The sequence below is a fragment of the Podarcis bocagei genome, assembly GCF_964188305.1.
Source record: "Podarcis bocagei genome assembly, chromosome: 5".
In the NCBI taxonomy this organism is placed as follows: Eukaryota; Metazoa; Chordata; class Lepidosauria; order Squamata; family Lacertidae; genus Podarcis; species Podarcis bocagei.
The window spans coordinates 87,335,942-87,353,378 of NC_138129.1; the positions used below are offsets into that span (position 1 = coordinate 87,335,942).

Sequence of the window (17,437 nt, forward strand, 5' to 3'; positions counted from 1 at the left end):
TCGCGGCACACCACCATTAAAGCCCCGCCCCGTGACGTCAGCGCGCAGCGTCACGCCGGGAGGGACGCACAAAAGCGAAAGTTTTTTCCCTCCCCCTTGCCGGGGTGGGAGGAGGCAGCAGAGCGAGGGCAGCTGAGGCGGCGGCGGCTGTTGTGGTGGTGGCGGCGATAGCGGGCGGAGGAGGGGGCGGCGGCGGGGCTTGAGGAGCTGTCGCCGGGAGTTGCTGCTGCTGTTGTTGCTGCTGCTGCCCGGACATGCCGGCCTCCTCCTCCTCCGCTGTCTCGCGATCCTCCCTTTTGCGCGCGCTGCCCCGCCGCTCGGCACCACCACCGCGGAGCCGCCCCCGGCTCGACGCGGATCCTCGCCGCCGCCGCCGCCTCTCACCGCCCGACTCGCCCGCCTTCCTCCCACGGCACACCAGCCGATGTCTCACGGCACACTAGTGTGCCGCGGAACACCGGTTGGGAAACACTGAAATAGTGGACCTTATTCTGATTGCCCCAGCTAAAAACCTTGCAACCTTTGCAGTCATCTGCTCCTCTTGATCTGCCAGGAGGAAAGACACTGTGGCAGTGGTTGGGCGACCCGGAATGGACAATAAAAGAGGGGGGATAATCTCATTCCTCAGGTCTTTATAAAGAGTGCAAGCCAGGAGGACATGCACCACTGATTCGGAGCTGCCATCTCCGCAGGGACATACGCGTTTTTCATGTGGAATCTTTTGGAATCGTCCCTCAAGTACAGCTGAGAGCAGTACATTCAATCTTGCGAGTGTAAAAGCGCGTCTATATTTTGGAATTGCTACGTTATACAGATAGGGTGCCAGAGAATCAAAGTGGGAAGATGGAAAATGGTCATACCATGGGCAAAATTTCCTTATTGTGGCCAAGTTATTGATGCTCAGTATCATTTAGGTGTTGACAAAATAGACTGTTTGCTTTACTATAACCCATGGTGAGTAGCTGTTGTGGGGATAAACCACAAGAGTGGAGTTTTTGATAGATGTGCAAGGATTTATTCATTCTTGAGAAAACCATGGGGTGTTTTTTTTTTAATAAAAATATCCAGTTTCCTTCCCTGAAGCATGTTAGTAAAATTTATCTCAAGCCTATTAAAATTTTGATTATTATATGCTGTAGCAGCTTGGGGTGAGCCAAAACCATGATGTGAAATCCCCCATTGCTTTCAGCAGATTCTCAAGGAATTGCAAAAACAGGCTTAAAGACGGATAAGCAATAATCAGAAACAAAGCACATTTTAATGTTTGAACACATAATATTTATGTCTATTTCCCATTCCCCCCCCCCAAAAAAGGCAGAGTTACATTTGAGAATTAAAATATATTAAGGATGCTGATCACAGTCTAGCCAAATGTAAGCACTTTTAAGTTGGCTTGGTGCAAATTTATAGGTAAAAGTACTTTTCATTTGAGATTGAGCCTTAAATGTGGACCCATCATGCGCAATGGTCTCAACTATAGTTGTTGAATGGTAGTCATTGTTGTAACATTGATATGTAAATTTAAGACTTTCCGGCTTAAGGTTGGTTTCCACTGTTGAAAATGCTGCTTGTATGATGATTCGTCTTGAGACCATTAAATCATGGGCAAGATCCATCACAATCACTAAAACAAGTTCACCCTGACCGACAAGTGGACCATAGCAGCTATCCTGGACATAGGGATTGGTCCAGGCACGTAACACATCCCCCTGTTGAATCTATACACATTTGGGTGGGGTTAGTGCCTAGATGGCAGATCACCCAGGAATCCTATGCACGTTGCCTTGAGTTCCATAAGGAAAGAAAGGCAGAATATAAATGTACTAAATAAAATATCTGGATAAACAGGTCATCATTAGAATGGGCTAACCTTCTCTTGGATGACTGGTCCAAGATGGAACACTATATTGTAGGGAAGGGGCAAAGTTCAGTGGTAGAGAATATCCTTTGCTCACAGAAGATTCCAAGTTCAACGCCCAAAATCTAAAATTAAATTATCACCCTGAGACTTTAGAGAGCTTCTCCCTGTCAAAGTGGACAGGCCTTGGGTCAGGTAGACCCATAACCAACTCTGTAGAAGGCAGATCCATATTTTATCTTATTTTCCAGCTCTGAAAGAAGCACGCTGGGGGGAAAATTACGAGATGAAAATTAAACGTAAGAGTAGCAATATCCTACATGGAAATTTATATATTACTCCATCATTCATTCGTGGATTAAAATACCTTCCAGTAGTTAAGATTATTGTTTGGGTATGTGCTCATTTGTAAGCATTATTATAATGGCTTGTGCTTTATGAAGGATGAATCCAAGTTAACTTGCACTGCTTGCCAGCAGATGCTTCGTACCAGCATGGGTTCTGCTTCACTAAGCACATCCCATTTCATAGGAGTTTATATTGCTCATCAGAGAGGAGCAAGCTACACGGGAGGCCTGCATTATGGAGATGACAAATGCCATGTGAAATTACCAGGATCATGCTGGTGAAATTCCGCCCCGTATTTCCAGGTGATCTCTCTGCGTTCCTTGAGCGATCTAGAAACATTGACAAGGTCTTCGGGCAAGAGGAAGACTGTAACAGACTGCTTAGGCAAAATTCTAATAATCAAGGATGCCGGTATTATAACGACCCTGCAATGTTCATTATAAGGCTATTCGAACTGCCAGAATTTGACATCCACAGAATCAGATTTACATGGTATATTGCACCATTGACAATTGCCGGCAGCATGCCGGGCGAACTTTAACCTGCTAGGCCAACAATTCCTCCAGGCGGGAGTGTTTAATTTTTCATGAACACATTGCTTTAATAAAGTGCTTGGCATTAGTTATAGCTCCTGAATGAAAATGAGCACAGCTCTGCAACATTAAATTTTAAAATCACCATCTAAGCCATTAATTTTGGCCAGCTTCTGTTTTGTATATAGAGTGTTCGCAAGCACTACCAAGTGAAGGCATATTTCACTGGGCAGGAGACTCAGAAGCTGTACCAATAAGATTGTTTCACAGCCTCCATGGAGAACAAGTGGCATGTTTTATGCATCAACTGAAAACAAACGTCAAAAACAAAGCGGACATAAACCATCTACCTGGTGTCAATTGCATCATCCTTGATCCCATGTTAAACAGTCCTTCTGGACTTATAGCACTCATCACATATGGCTCTACAACCCTGGTTAAGAAATGAAAAGAGGTGTGTTGTCCTAAAACTTCTTTGGTTTTGAGATCTCCCCTTGCTTGTTTCTTTGAAATGTAGCATTTGAACAGACTCAGAAAAAATAGTAAATCCTTATCAAGGTAGGATCTTCCGTGCCCCCGCATTTTGAAGATTTGGATTCATACGTACAGAAAGCAAAGTTTACCTTCATTCAAGATGATGTGGACTTGTGACCTTCCTCTTGACCCTTTCACAGGGCAACTGGAGCCTGAAGATGTTCTGGCACTGCCCTCCCAAACTGCAGTAAGGAAGTACACATGCTTGAAATGTCTGTACATGTATTAGAAATGTAAGGATGTCATCACACTGTAGTTTGCTTGTCAACATACAGGTGGCGGTGTGAACTACAGCATGGCAGCAAGCTAGGCTCTCAAGAGTTCCTGGGCTATTACAGCTGTGCCAGAGGGTCAGCAGGTGGATGGGCTAGTGCAAACCTGGCCCTCCAGCTGTTTTGGGACTACAATTCCCATCATCCCTGACCACTGGCCTGTTAACTAGGGACGATGGAAGTTGTAGTCCCCAAACAGCTGGAGGGCCAAGTTTAGCCATCACTGGGCTAGTGGTCAGGCAAGTAAGTAGACAGCAGCCCAAATGAGGTCTAAGGGGAGGGAGTTGGGGCAAGGAGTAAGGGGAAGCAGTGGTTTTTGGTGACGGGTGGTGGTGAGTCAAGTGAGCAGGGGCATAGCCCCTAGTACTACATACACACACACACACACACACACACACACACACACACACGTGCAACCCCTATAGTCATCACACTTACCATACAGAGTCGATGTAAATTTAAAATGGGGGGGGGAGGGGAGCCACACACTCATTTTGATCATGTGATTCTTACATTGTATTGCCTTTCTATTTCAAGGTAATCTGTGTTCCAAAAATGTGACAGTGTTACAATCACAATTCTACAAACTTATAAAATCTCAAATTGTATGGTTCTTTTTTCATAAGTAAAAAAAAGAAAAAGAAAAAAACAGAGTGTACAAACAACAGTTTTAATTGCACCCCATCATTTAGGTTTAAGAGCAGCTCTGGCTCTTCATAGTGCTGAATAAAAGTGCTGGAAAAGTCAGTGTTATGAGTGATTTCTGAAACCCCATTTTATTTTAAAAACACATTCCATTCCTGATTTAGTTCATCTAGTTCTATTGTGATATTCTTTCAAAAATACTACCATTGCGAATTCTTAACATCACTAAAAAAAGCACTGAAAGGCTGAAAAATTGATACTTGCTCTAACTACAACAAAATAGAAGTCACAGTCTCCGTATATTAGAAATAAATATGAAAAGTATTCAGAAAGTCATTTAGATCTCAACTGCATCTTAAGAAGGAGATAGTAAGAAAAGCCTTAACAGTTCATTTTGGAAACAATATACAAAGAACCAGTCGGAAAATGGAAATAAAAGCAAAACTAAGGAAGAATATGGAGAATATTTTACTTCTGTCAGACCTCAGACACTCAGCATAAAAACATGGTTCTGGATTTGAAAAACAGAAATACGTAGTTTCTTCATCTCAAAAAATCCACATGAAACTGAATGTTGAAGGATCATTTTGCATGTCCACTGATATGCAGCATTCAGCAACTATATTATAAAATACAGACTCACAGAAATATCAGTATTTTCTTGCCTCTCCTTTGCTCATTCCTGATCAAGCAAACAGGTTCTTTGGTTACTGAAAAGTTTCTATCTCATGCGAATGCTGAAAAACTGGTTTAACCAGCTGTAATTGGAACTTGGGTGACTTTGAACTTCTTATGGCACTGAGACTGGGTTCCTACATTACTCCGGCAGAGTGGGATGCCATTCCTTTGCACATCCCCGTGATATTGAGAAAAGCCCTGGACCCGCGGGAAGAATCTGCACTGCATCCCCTCGCTTACGCCAGCACTGAACTTCGAAAAACGGGTTTCCCCCGCGTGGCTTGCTATGTTTCCCATACTGCCAACGTAATTTAAGAACAAAGTCTAAGGAAGAAATGGTCTACACGTATTGGAATTCAAAGAACTGGTTCTATTATTCTATTTTGCCAACTCAGATTTTAAAAATCCCAGACGCCCTGAATCTCTTGACAATATTCTTGTGTGTGTAGAGTTTTATATACACCTCCATGTGAGGATTATGCACATGCAGTTTTAAATTAGGGAATCTGCAAGGAGGGTGTTTAAAATTCAAATGTATTCGTAATTACTCTTTTTACAGTTTTGGTAAACTATCATCATAACAAAAGAAGCCAGTTTGGATTTATTCATCCCTTTTCCAAAGTCTGAAAGAATATACAGTACATATACAGAATGACAATTTGATTCATCTAAAGCAGCCTTCACTTTGCTCAGTTCCTAGAGTTCTTTAGACTAGAAGATAATACCAATCAAATCAAAAGGTTTTCCACAAGTGAAACGAGAAAGCAAAGAACCAAGAACTATGCTCAGAAGCGAAGTGGTTTAGAACATCTACCTCTATATCTATATATACATACACACACAAGTTCGTAACCTTTCATGAAAATCACCCTATATCCTATTGATGAACAGAAACGTTATTGTAAAAATGTTGCTAGTTTAACAAAATGGAGAAGAAATGGCTTGCTATCAAAATATACATTTGAATTGCAGGCTAGAAGGTTTATGCTATTAAAAAATAGTTTTAAGCAAAGTCCCTTGCTTGTAATGACGACTGGCTGCGGGCTTGTCATTGCAACATGATGATCCAACGAGGTCTTATAAAAAGATTGAACAATGACTCCCTTCTTTATCTGTATAATGTTTTTGACAAATGCGGGCAAGGAGAACTCCTTCCTCTCTGTAGACCAGAGCAGTTTTCAAAGTTCTCAATCCAAAGTTTGAGAAAACAAAATGGCAGTCAAGAATTCAGAATCTCAAGTGGGATTTGTGTTTTACCATGTACCTGCAATGTAAAGAAAAATCACCATTATAGAATCTTGTAGCAGCTGCATAAATATGTAAATTTAGGCATGCATTCTCTCTCTTGCAAAAGTGATGTTAACAACCCAAGATGTAAGAAACTAAGCTAAGGAAAATGGTAAAGCAATAAATTGTTTTTTCCCCTCCTTTTGCATTTGTAACTAGCTATCATCTGTTCCAACTGCCCCCCCCATCATCTGAATGACACAGATGTGGTGTGTCAACTACAACAACTAATTCTCCATCAATAGATTTTTAAAGTAAATCTTTCACTACTCTGATTGACAGACCGAAAATGGACTTCAGCGATAAATCGGAGGAGGGCAAATGACATAAACTGAAATAGTACTTGCAGAGTATTTATTTATTTAAAACGTTATTATCAGAAGTTCTTCGGTCAAAGCTCTGAGTGGCTTACAAAATAATATACAATACAATCCAGCAACGACAGATTTAGCAGGCAGTTAAAAATCTAGAGTAAAATGGAAACAAAACTAAAAAGCCTGGGCAATGTTTCTTTTTTTAAAAAATGTTTGCCTGCCACGGAAAGGAAATACAGATGGAATTCAACAAAATTCTATAGAAAGGGAGTTCCATAAACAGGTTGCTACAATGGAAAAGACCTTGTCTCTAATAACCACCCGGGTTACTTTAGATGATGGGGGACCCTGAGCAATGCCCTCTTAATGACAGGGCAAGTTCATTCAATAGTCCATCAGGTATCCTGGTCCCAAGCCATTTAAGGTTAAAAGGTGCTATGAAATGGTTTGGCACCTGCGTGTCTTTTCCAAACTGGTGTAATCTACTCCATACGACCGATTCCAGTTAATCAAACTGCTGTATCTTTGCTCTAAATGTTTTACATCTCTAGATAAAATGCTAAAAATATTTAGCTTTGCATTTGTTACCTTAAGTTTGGATGTAAATAATTGGGGGGGGGGGGAGGTAAGAGCTCACTTTGAGCAAGATCTCTAAAAATGGAGGATATTGTGCAAGGGGAGACATCTGTTAAGCTGTAGAAACTCTTTATGAGCTGCTATTGGTACAGGTTGGAGAGCAGAGTATTAGAGAAGTGATCAGGAATCCCAATCAGTACAGATGTTCTTGTGTATTGCTTATTAATATGTAATTTGCAACAGTGCAGCAAACTGGCCTTATGTGGTGGGTATCTGACTATTGTTTTTAATAACTTGCCAGTTTCAACAGATGGCTTTTATTTAAAAATATAAATGCACCCCCCTCCCTTCAGAGTGATATTTACCTGTCCAATGTTTCCCAGAAACGCAGGAACACTGGTCTGTCCAAGTGCCGTTTGTGGTAACTGAGCTCTAACAGTGTCACGTCCCATTTCTGGACATTTGGATCTAGACGGACTTCATCGTACTTAAGATGGAAAGCTTTAACTATGAAAGAAAGGAATGAGAAAAAAAGATATCACAATTAAAATAACTCTTAACACCCAAACTCATTTTGGAAGACTGCGATTCAGAAACAGAAGACACAACAAGACCAGTTGCCACAGAAGTGTGTAGGGATATCGCTGTACATGAAGCTAGGGTTCATTTCTGTGATCCAGCTAGGAGCTTACAGTGGCAACTATGGTGCCCTTGTGAACTAGCCCTAATGCCCAACTTCCGTGTCATGAGTTTTTAGAAGAATACTCTGATTTCTGTCCTTATTCTAAGGAGCTGTTTCAATATAATGGCTTGCATTTTTGTTAGGCCCACAATCCAATCAAATAAATGTTAATTGAAACACATTTTAATGAATAAATATCAAATATGAAAAAATAGTATTTCTGAAGCTGGACACACAGTTTCTTGGTTTTTGGATACATATATGTGTGGAAGCTAGACAGCATCTTAAAAAGCAGAGACATCACCTTGCCAACAAAGGTCCGTATAGTTAAAGCCATGGTTTTCCCAGTAGTGATGTATGGAAGTGAGAGCTGGAACATAAAGAAGGCTGATCGTTGAAGAATTGATGCTTTTGAATTATGGTGCTGGAGGAGACTCTTGAGAGTCCCATGGACTGCAAGAAGATCAAACGTATCCATTCTTAAGGAAATCAACCCTGAGTGCTCACTGGAAGGACAGATCGTGAGGCTGAGGCTCCAATACTTTGGCCACCTCATGAGAAGAGAAGACTCCCTGCAAAAGACCCTGATGTTGGGAAAGATGGAGGGCACAAGGAGAAGGGGACGACAGAGGACAAGATGGTTGGACAGTGTTCTCGAAGCTACAAACATGAGTCTGACCAAACTGCGGGAGGCAGTGGAAGACAGGAGTGCCTGGCGTGCTCTGGTCCATGGGGTCACAAAGAGTCGGACACGACTAAACGACTAAACAACAATGTGTGGAACCAGGCATCACCTTAGAAGCAGCATTCCCTCCTATGTGACGTAAAAGGGAAATGAAACTTATAAAAGGCTACTGGCTACATGTAGTTTTCATAAGGGCTTGTAATAAAAATGACATAGATTTAACTGCCCAATTAATTGGAGGCCCCCTTTTAGTCCATTGTAAGTTTTTTTTTTTTTACTGATTAATTCAACTGATTCAAAATCAGTTTACAATTCTTTCTATTTGTTGTTGGTCAATCACAAATTTTTGGATAAAAGCTATGGCTTGAGTCCACATTGCGGTTGCCCATTGAAGTGGGGGCACATTGCCTGATTCCCACTTCTTGCATCCTCTGAAAATCTGCTGGGGGGGGAGGGCATTCTGGAATAGTAAGGGGGAGATGAAAGGAAATAAGCAAAAATGTTCTCCTCTACTACATGAAAAGTTGGATGGTGACATTTGGAGCTAACCCATAACTTTGGTGTTTCAGAGTACTTTGACAGAAGTGTGTCCCCCCATCACCAAAAAATGAAAACAAAACAAAACACATCAGCCCTGAAGACTACCAATTTGGAAATATTTTTAAAGTGTATTTAGCTTCCATGTTATATATAGTTTTGTTGTTTTTCCTCAGGCTAAAGGAATTTGCTTCATGAGTATTGCTGTGGGGTATATGTGTGCCAGATAAGTTATAGAAATGATATGCTGTTGTCAGCGTCTCTGAGGCAGAAGTACAGCAAGGTGAATGGGACAATTATCCTGGATAAGAAGTCAGTGTGCTCATGTTTTGTTTCCAAAGAGGCTGTTTCAGTCATCCAGGTCCACTTTAAAAAAATGGAAGCACTGCATTAAAACATGCCCTCTGAAGATCTCAACAAAGTCTCAATTTCAGATGTCACAACACTACATTAGAGTGGCACTTAAATATATTACCTCTGTAATATGAGTCGTAACCACATGGCAGAGTTTGTAAAGTGATAGCCCCACCATAGCAAATCAACCACGAACTTAATCTTAAGATCACCATATCGAACCATGGAAATCTTTATCTAATTGCTTCTATATTTTACACACAACACACACACAAAATGCATAGGACTTGCAACCAGTATTACAAATTGCCTGAAGGTGGAATTTCTTCCATTAAAACTTTTTTGGTATCAACAAAAAATCCTTTAAGTACATCAACTTTATGTATCTAGGACATCTTCTAGAATTTATAATAAAAATATTATTATCATACTATGTTATACCAACCTTTCCTTTTAAAAGAAGTACACAAAGTATATCAAGGATATATGCATTTACAAAGAAATCTATGAATGTCAAACAGATCCTTTGAGTTAGGAGCAAAATGTATTGAACAAGAATCAATCCACTAAAAGTGACCTTCAAGTTCAATAGACTTGCATTAACATGTGATTGCAAGTAGACCTTTAAAATGACATTCAGATAAAATATTCATATTGGTTAAAATGCCAAAATACGGAACTCTGCACTGAAAATATCTACTTCCATACAGACATCTCTGAAATGAAAGGATAAAAGAAATTATTCTCGACAAAAGCAATTGGCATATGGTCCAAAAATAAACAAATTATTTCACAAGAGGTCAAGCGCTGTAGCCTGGAAAACATAGGATAAAGAGAGTACTATTTTAAGCTTTGTCCAAGTGACACTTTATAGGATTTCAGCCAGCATAAAGTGTTATTGTGAGATACTGAGAAATAGTCTGATGTGCTCTATCTAGATGGGAGTCTAATCCCGGATTTGCATGATACATTTAGACTTTTTCTTGGATTTTACAGCAATCAGCTTTCAATTTATTTATTTATCCGAACTTTCAATCTACAGCAAACAATTCTAAATCTCTGTTAATCTTCCTTGTGGAAGAAAGCCAGTTTCCTCGTGGAAGAACTTTGAGCTTCTCTGCATGTATGAAAGTCAGGAGCGATGAGCTTCATTTAAATCCTAATGCTTCCCAGAGTACCATTTTGTCCCAGCAATTTTGATTTTCGCAACAACTTGAGTGTATATGATGGAAGGTGGAAGTTCGGCAGAACTGGATTGTTGCATTGTTTTTCAATGATGCAAGTGTGCTGGCTAAGGGACATAGTTCTAATCTAAAATAACAGATGGGAAACTGCAATACTAAGAAGTTCAGCTGCAAGTGATTAATGGAATATATGCCTGACTATTCTATGTCAGGAGGTTTTAGTAGGCAGGGTTGCAAACATTTCTCCCTGGCAACATCCCTCCTCCCTGGCAATATAGATGAAAATGGTTCCTTGGATGTTAACGCCTCCATCAAAATAATACAATGTTGGTAATTCATAATTAAAACATGTGGCAGAGAATTAGCTGGCTGAAAATGAAGGCTTACTTTTTGCAAAAATATCAACAGGTGATCCATCAGGTAGCAACCATGGCCAGCCTTTGAACTGCCAAGCAGGACCTTGTACAAACACAGCCACAACACGGTCCCTAAAAAAAGAAAGATGAGAACAATGAATACCAGAGTGTTCAGCTTTAAAATGTCTTTTACTTCCTGCAGTGTTCCAAAAGCTAAGAATTTATTCACATAAAGTTTTCTCCACTGCATAAGAACTTTGAACTGTTCACGTCTTGTGGATATCTGATCCCGGTCTTATTAAATGTATTTAGACATTGAACAATGCCTGGAAATCTTCAACAACAAAGCTAACCAGGAACATGGACTGCACATGTAATCTCTCTCTCTCTCTCTCCCTCTCCCTCTCTCTCTCTCTCTCTCTCTCTCTCTCTCTTAGTTGGAAAGAGTTTATTGTTGTTCCTTAAGATGGGAAATAGTTCCAGTGGAGAATTATTTGAATTTATTTATGCATTTTCACAGACTTAATATACACATATTACAGTTTCTTTTGTTAATCTCATATCAAAAGACTTCCAACCTCCCATGGTTCCTTATTTATTCATTTTTTTGCTGCATATCCTTTTAATACAGTGGTACCTCGGTTGTCGAACATAATCTGTTCTGGAAGACCATTTGACTTCCGAAACTTTCAACAACAGAGGCGCAAAGGGCAGTTAGCAAAGTCAATGGAGAAAAAAGGAATAAAATGCAGCAGAAGCCGTTCAACTTCCAAGGCGTGTTCAAAAACGGAAGCAATTACTTCTGGGTTTTCTGCTTTCAGCTTCCGAAACACTCAAAAACCGAGGTACCACTGTACCACCCAAATCATTCTAGACTTTTATCATACTATTTTTAACTGCTGCTCATATTTCTAACCCTACTTGGAAATTTATTTGCTTGTTGTATCTCTTTAAATACTCGCCAAAACGCTCCCACTCTTCCTGTATCATGTAATCTTAATCCATACTGAGCCATGACCTGGACAGGTCACCATGAGCACAGAAAAAGGAGAATTTGGAAGCAGGGAGAAAAAGGTCATGAGAATCTCTCTTTTGCATTCCCCCAAGAGAGTTGACAGTTTTGTTTGCAATTTGGGAAAAAGAAACATACTTTCTGCTAATCACATTAGAAGTGACCCACTGTCATAATGCTCTTTTGATGGAAAAAACAATGGCCATTGTGGATTTTGTAGACCCAGACAACTATGGAACGTTGCAGTTTAAGAGGACCTATAACTCAGTGCTCTCTTCATGAGTGTCCCAAAGGAACACTCTTAGTAACAAATTATCATCATCATCATCATCATCATTACCCCACCCATCAAACACTAAAAACTTCCTAAACGGGGTTGCCTTCAGATGTCTTCTAAAAGTCAGATACTTGTTTATTTCCTTGACATCTGATGGGAGGCATTCCACAGGGCGAGTGCCACTACTGAAAAGTCCCTCTGCCTGGTTCCCTGTAACCTCCCTTCTCGCAGGGAGGGAACCGGCAGAAGGCCCTCGGAACTGGACTTCAGTGTCCGGGCTGAATGATGGGGGTGGAGACGCTCCTTCAGGTATATTGGGCCAAGGGCGTTTAGGGCTTTAAAAGTCAGCACTAACACTATGAATTGTGCTCGGAAATGTGCTGGGATTGTGCCCATTTGACATAGCCATGTTAGCAATCAAATATTCAATGAGAAGGTATGATGCCAGAATGGCTATTTCCAGAAATGAAAGTAAGTGGACAGTACTTGGCTTCAAGGGAGCTGTATCCTAGCTCTATTGTCAGCAGTAGGGAAACAGCAACAGCAGCAAAATTTCACTCTCCCTTACCAATCTTGAGGCATAAGTTTTAGAGGCTGATCAACCACACGATACGGTACTGTAACACTGACTGTAGTTCCACCAGGCTGCATCTGGTCTTTCCTTCTCTGTATTAAAGTTTCATTTTCTCGCTGGCAACCTTGCTTTTTCTTTTCATCAGATGGCACAAACCTTAAATATAAGCACGATGAGAAAATAAACAGACTGGGACTAATTGATTTGGTGCAGTCAAGGTAAAGCAGACATTACACAGTCAAGAGATTAATCAGAAATTGGACAGAATCACGGGGAATCACTGAACAATACCAGCTAACAGAGCCTCTAAATTGATCAAAATAATTTCAGAAAATCTCTAGGCTACTCCAAAAAATAGAGACATGCATGCTATTTAAATGGGTATTTTACACCACAAATGGTGTCACTAGAAATAAATTCCAGATGGATAGGTGTGTTAAGTCTACGCCTGAAAAGTAACAAAAAGTCCTATGGCACCTTATATACCAACAAATTTATCGCAGCATAAGCTTTTGTGAGCCAGATCTCGCTTTGTCAGATGTAGGTGGGCTGTGGTCCACAAAGATTTATGCCACAATAAATTTGTTAGTTTGTAACATTTCACAGGATTCAGTTTTTATTAAAGACAAGGATGGCTTGGCAGTCTTGCAAAAAAGCCTACATGCCTAGGAGCCTAATCTTACAGTTCGTTTTGGCTGCAAGGATGTACCGTATCAACTGCTAGATGTCTCTCAGAAGAGAAGAAATCAAACTCTGTTAATTGACATGCATCAATTTACATATATTCAAATTCATTAACCCCACAGCCACCAAAGTAGCAACAATGGAACAAGAAGGAAATTTCTCCCAGTTATTTGAACATTTCATGACGTGTTTAGATGCATGGAAGATAATGTTCAGTAGTGCCATGGAAGGTAAACTCGAGTAAAAGAAGGAATCTGAATTAGACAAATCCAGAGAGGTTTTCATGACAGCAACACATTAGGAGCATAAATATGGTGAAAAAGAAATGGTTAGACAGCTCATTGCCAAATCCCAATACGTACATTTTAGGTTCTAGCAATATAAACAACTGAAAACAAACATCATATTTAAACAATGCATTTATTGAATTTCCTTGCTTTCAGAAGCAATAAATAGTTTCTTCTTAGAAATGGTCAATAGCAGTACAATTACTGACCAATTGCTTCCTTTTTGAGCTAGCGATCAAGACAATCTCTCCCTTTTAAATTGAACACAGAAAGTGCACTATTAATATTCACATACTGATCTCCTTTGCATTATGGGGGAAAAAGTTTATTGAAGGTTAACACTTATGGTGCCTTAAACCTGGCTCTTTAATGAGATACCTGGAGAAACATGACGAATTAAGGAAAATATGAACCCCAGATCTGCTATTTATGAGTACCTTTTCAATAAGAAGCAAACAAAATAACTTACTTTTATTATCTCAAGAAAATAAATCCAGAAATAATGGCAATTTTGACTTTCTATTTATCTGTCCGTCCATCCATCCATCTCTCCACACAAACACCGCCCTTCCTTCATCATAAGATCTCAGAGCAGTTTACAGAATAAAGATGAGAGTGAGCTCAGTGTGTGTGTTTTTTCTAAACCCCAATCAAATTAGTTTTGTCCACCTACAAATTCTAGTAACTCTTATTATCGCTGGAATTAGGTTTCTAGAAGGACAAATACAATAAAATGCAAATCAGAAGTGGTTTCTGAAAAATAATAACAATAACAATAATTTTATTTTATTAATAAAGATGCCAAAGCACAATTTCAACATTTTTGTGTGTGCACACTAGAAAACATGGCATCTAAACGTTAGCTGACCCACGTCCCTCATTTTTAATTACTTTCAACTTAGCAGCATTTCCTTGAAAATGCATTTTAAAGCCTTCCATATTCTTTTCTTCAGTTCAGCACAGTCTCAGTAACACTTCCTGCAATAAGTGGAGCACTATGACATTTTCCCAACATGGGTAACATGCCACTGGGTGAAGGCAGCCAATTACAAAACGTGAGAACATAACGATGGGAAAGTGTTATGCTCCAGGAATTCCTAACTAAGAAGCCAACCTCCTTTCTTTGTTTGGGACTCACAAGAGAAGAAATTGAAGTGGCAAACCACCAATAGATTTGGAGTGACGTGGTTCAGTATTGTTAGGAGATGACTTATTTTTTCATCCACACCAGGTCAAAGTATAATTCACAATTTTTAGATAAGCAAAATATGGAAGGACACTGAGATGTTGGCAATTTCCCAGACTTCTTAAGTAGTATCATAATAAAAACCATGTGCTATAAGAATTGCTCTTTTTTAACATACCTGTCATTTAGATCTTTATTAATTAGTTGCTCCACAGATGCTCTTACCAAAAAACAAAGCAAGATACATTGTCCATACCATTTATGAGAATATGCATGACAACTTGGATCATGCTTGCTGTTCTCATCACTGTATCTCACAGAGATAAAACCCACTGTGACACACAGAAGAGAGAACAGGAAACACAGTTGGATGCACAAACTAATTTAAATGGAAGGTGAGATTTTCCTTCTCTAATTTGGGGGTGTAAAATATACAGGCAGCGGATGAAAATTAGACTGCCAGTCATGACAGTCACACACTGATTTGCCAGACTACAAAGAAATGCTCCTCAAGGTCACAAATCTTTAGTGGCAAAACACTGCATTCATGGGATGATAAAGGGATAGGACTAACAGAAGTACAGAAACAGTTGCAGCCTCCTGAGGACCATAAAAGACGTGTAGAAAGAAGGGCAGAACTTCAAATACAAAACCTGCAAATGTTTGATTCGCTCGCGTTTCAGCTACCAAGTCTAGGAGAGAGATTCTTCTTGCCACACATTTTTCATTTATAAGTTTATTATTTTGATGTTGAAAACTAAAATCTAAAGTTTAAGCACAATGTAAAGGAAAACATTACAAATATAAATCAAATTAAAATTCATACAATATACGAAAGCAGAGCCTATGCACACAGGGTTCAACCACTGTACTGATTTGTGAATCAATACATCAACCAACCTACAATATAAGACGAAGTGTGCCTCAAAAGGCAAAAGGAAAGGCAGAAAACCTAAACTAAACTTTTCTTTTTTAAAAAAAAGGCTTTAAAAAAGCAAATCCATATTTTTGTTCAGATCTGAGTGTACCTCTGGTATCTATATGCTTTCTGCATGGAAGTTAAGAGGTTCTGTAGAACTCACAATCATAGTGTTGTTGTGTTTCTTTTGTTTCTGCTAAGGAACCTATGCTGTAGTCACCAATTTTGTCATAAAAAATCAAAATGCCGCTGATATAAAATAACATGCACTGTTTCTATAATAACTTACAACTTCAGCTACATTTTTTTACACCTGACTTTTACGAAGCATATTTTACTCAGCTACTTACTTTAGATCCTGCAGAAGATCTTTTGCATTGAGCATAGTTATTAAAGAGGTGGTAGCTGCTGGAATAATGATGATGGGTGTTCGAGATCCTATAGAGAGATAATTTAAAAAACAAAACAAAGACATAATTTTAACAAAATGACATTCTCATCATCATTTTTAACCCCCTGCTCTGCAGCTTAAAAAATTATGAACTAATTGTAAATCCTTACTTCGTATTTGCCACAAAATATAGGCTGTTTATAGGGCTTACAAAATTAGAAGCAACTCACCTTTTTTCTGGTTTGGAGGTGGTCTTGCTTGGGAGACTGTGCAGAGGAAAAAGAAACCACAAAATCATTGCTTTATATAACAAATTTTGATTCTGGATAAGATTAGTCAAATTTATTAGCCTGGAATAATAAATCCTTAATTCACTTCCATGTGGTGCCACTTGGTTATTATTTGCATTAATGCTGCAGTAGAAATGTGAGTTCTAAGAAGTACTCACAACTCTTGTGATCCTGGCATGAGATACCGGAGCAGGCAACTAACAAGGGGGAAAACTATTTTCTGCCTATTTTCAAATCCATTCTCTGAGAAACACTGGACAATATTTTCCTCTTCTGAATCACAGTAGCATAGCACATGCCATGACATTTTGTTCCTACAGTGTGGTGAGATTACATCCTTAAGAACTTGGTCATAATTTCCTCCAGCAGGGGAACATTTGTGTCTGCACCAACAGTTACCAGAAACGTGGATTTTATTCTAACCCAGGAAATTTAAGACTGGGTTTGAAGTTGGTTACAAATTCTGATTAGCAGTGAACACAATCGGCATACAGTACAATGAAAGAAATTGCCCAGTTCAGCAAATGTTCAGACTCAAATGTTGTACTTTGAGGAAGCAAATGAAAGCTCATCAACTGAACACTCAACAAGTAACTTTTCAGGTTTTACAAAAATGGAGTGCAACTCACAACTTCCCAGCACTGTGGGGTGGTACACTGTGGGTGACTACTCTTGACCGAGGGCTGAGGAAATCTCTTTCTAGTCTCAGCACCGTCACTGGGAGAAGATGAGCAGCTGGGAAAGGCAATTGCCCAATCCTAAGTATGCCTGAGGGACTGAGGTGGCGCTGTGGTCTAAACCACTGAACCTCTAGGCTTGCCGATCAGAAGGTTGTCAGTTCAAATCCCTGTGACTGGGTGAGCTCCCATTGCTCGGTCCCAACTCCTGCCCACCTAGCAGTTCGAAAGCAAGTCAAAGTGCAAGTAGATAAATAGGTACCACTCCGGCGGGAAGGTAAGTGGCGTTTCCGTGCA

The 17,437-nt window shown here is 39.7% G+C and overlaps 1 protein-coding gene across 1 annotated transcript in view; it reads right to left on the bottom strand.

Annotated features, from left to right (window-relative positions):
* Nucleotides 1-4,635: 4,635 nt before the first annotated feature.
* Nucleotides 4,636-17,437, bottom strand: part of CDC73 (cell division cycle 73) — a 104,446-nt gene continuing 91,644 nt past the window's right edge. Inside the window, exons 12-17 of the mRNA XM_081194458.1 lie at nt 16,404-16,439; nt 16,133-16,220; nt 12,701-12,862; nt 10,875-10,975; nt 7,411-7,552; nt 4,636-6,132 (exon numbers count right to left, since the gene is read on the bottom strand). Of these exons, the coding sequence (XP_081050584.1) occupies nt 6,096-6,132; nt 7,411-7,552; nt 10,875-10,975; nt 12,701-12,862; nt 16,133-16,220; nt 16,404-16,439 (566 nt within the window). The 3' untranslated portion in view covers nt 4,636-6,095. The remainder of the gene's footprint in view (nt 6,133-7,410; nt 7,553-10,874; nt 10,976-12,700; nt 12,863-16,132; nt 16,221-16,403; nt 16,440-17,437) is intronic.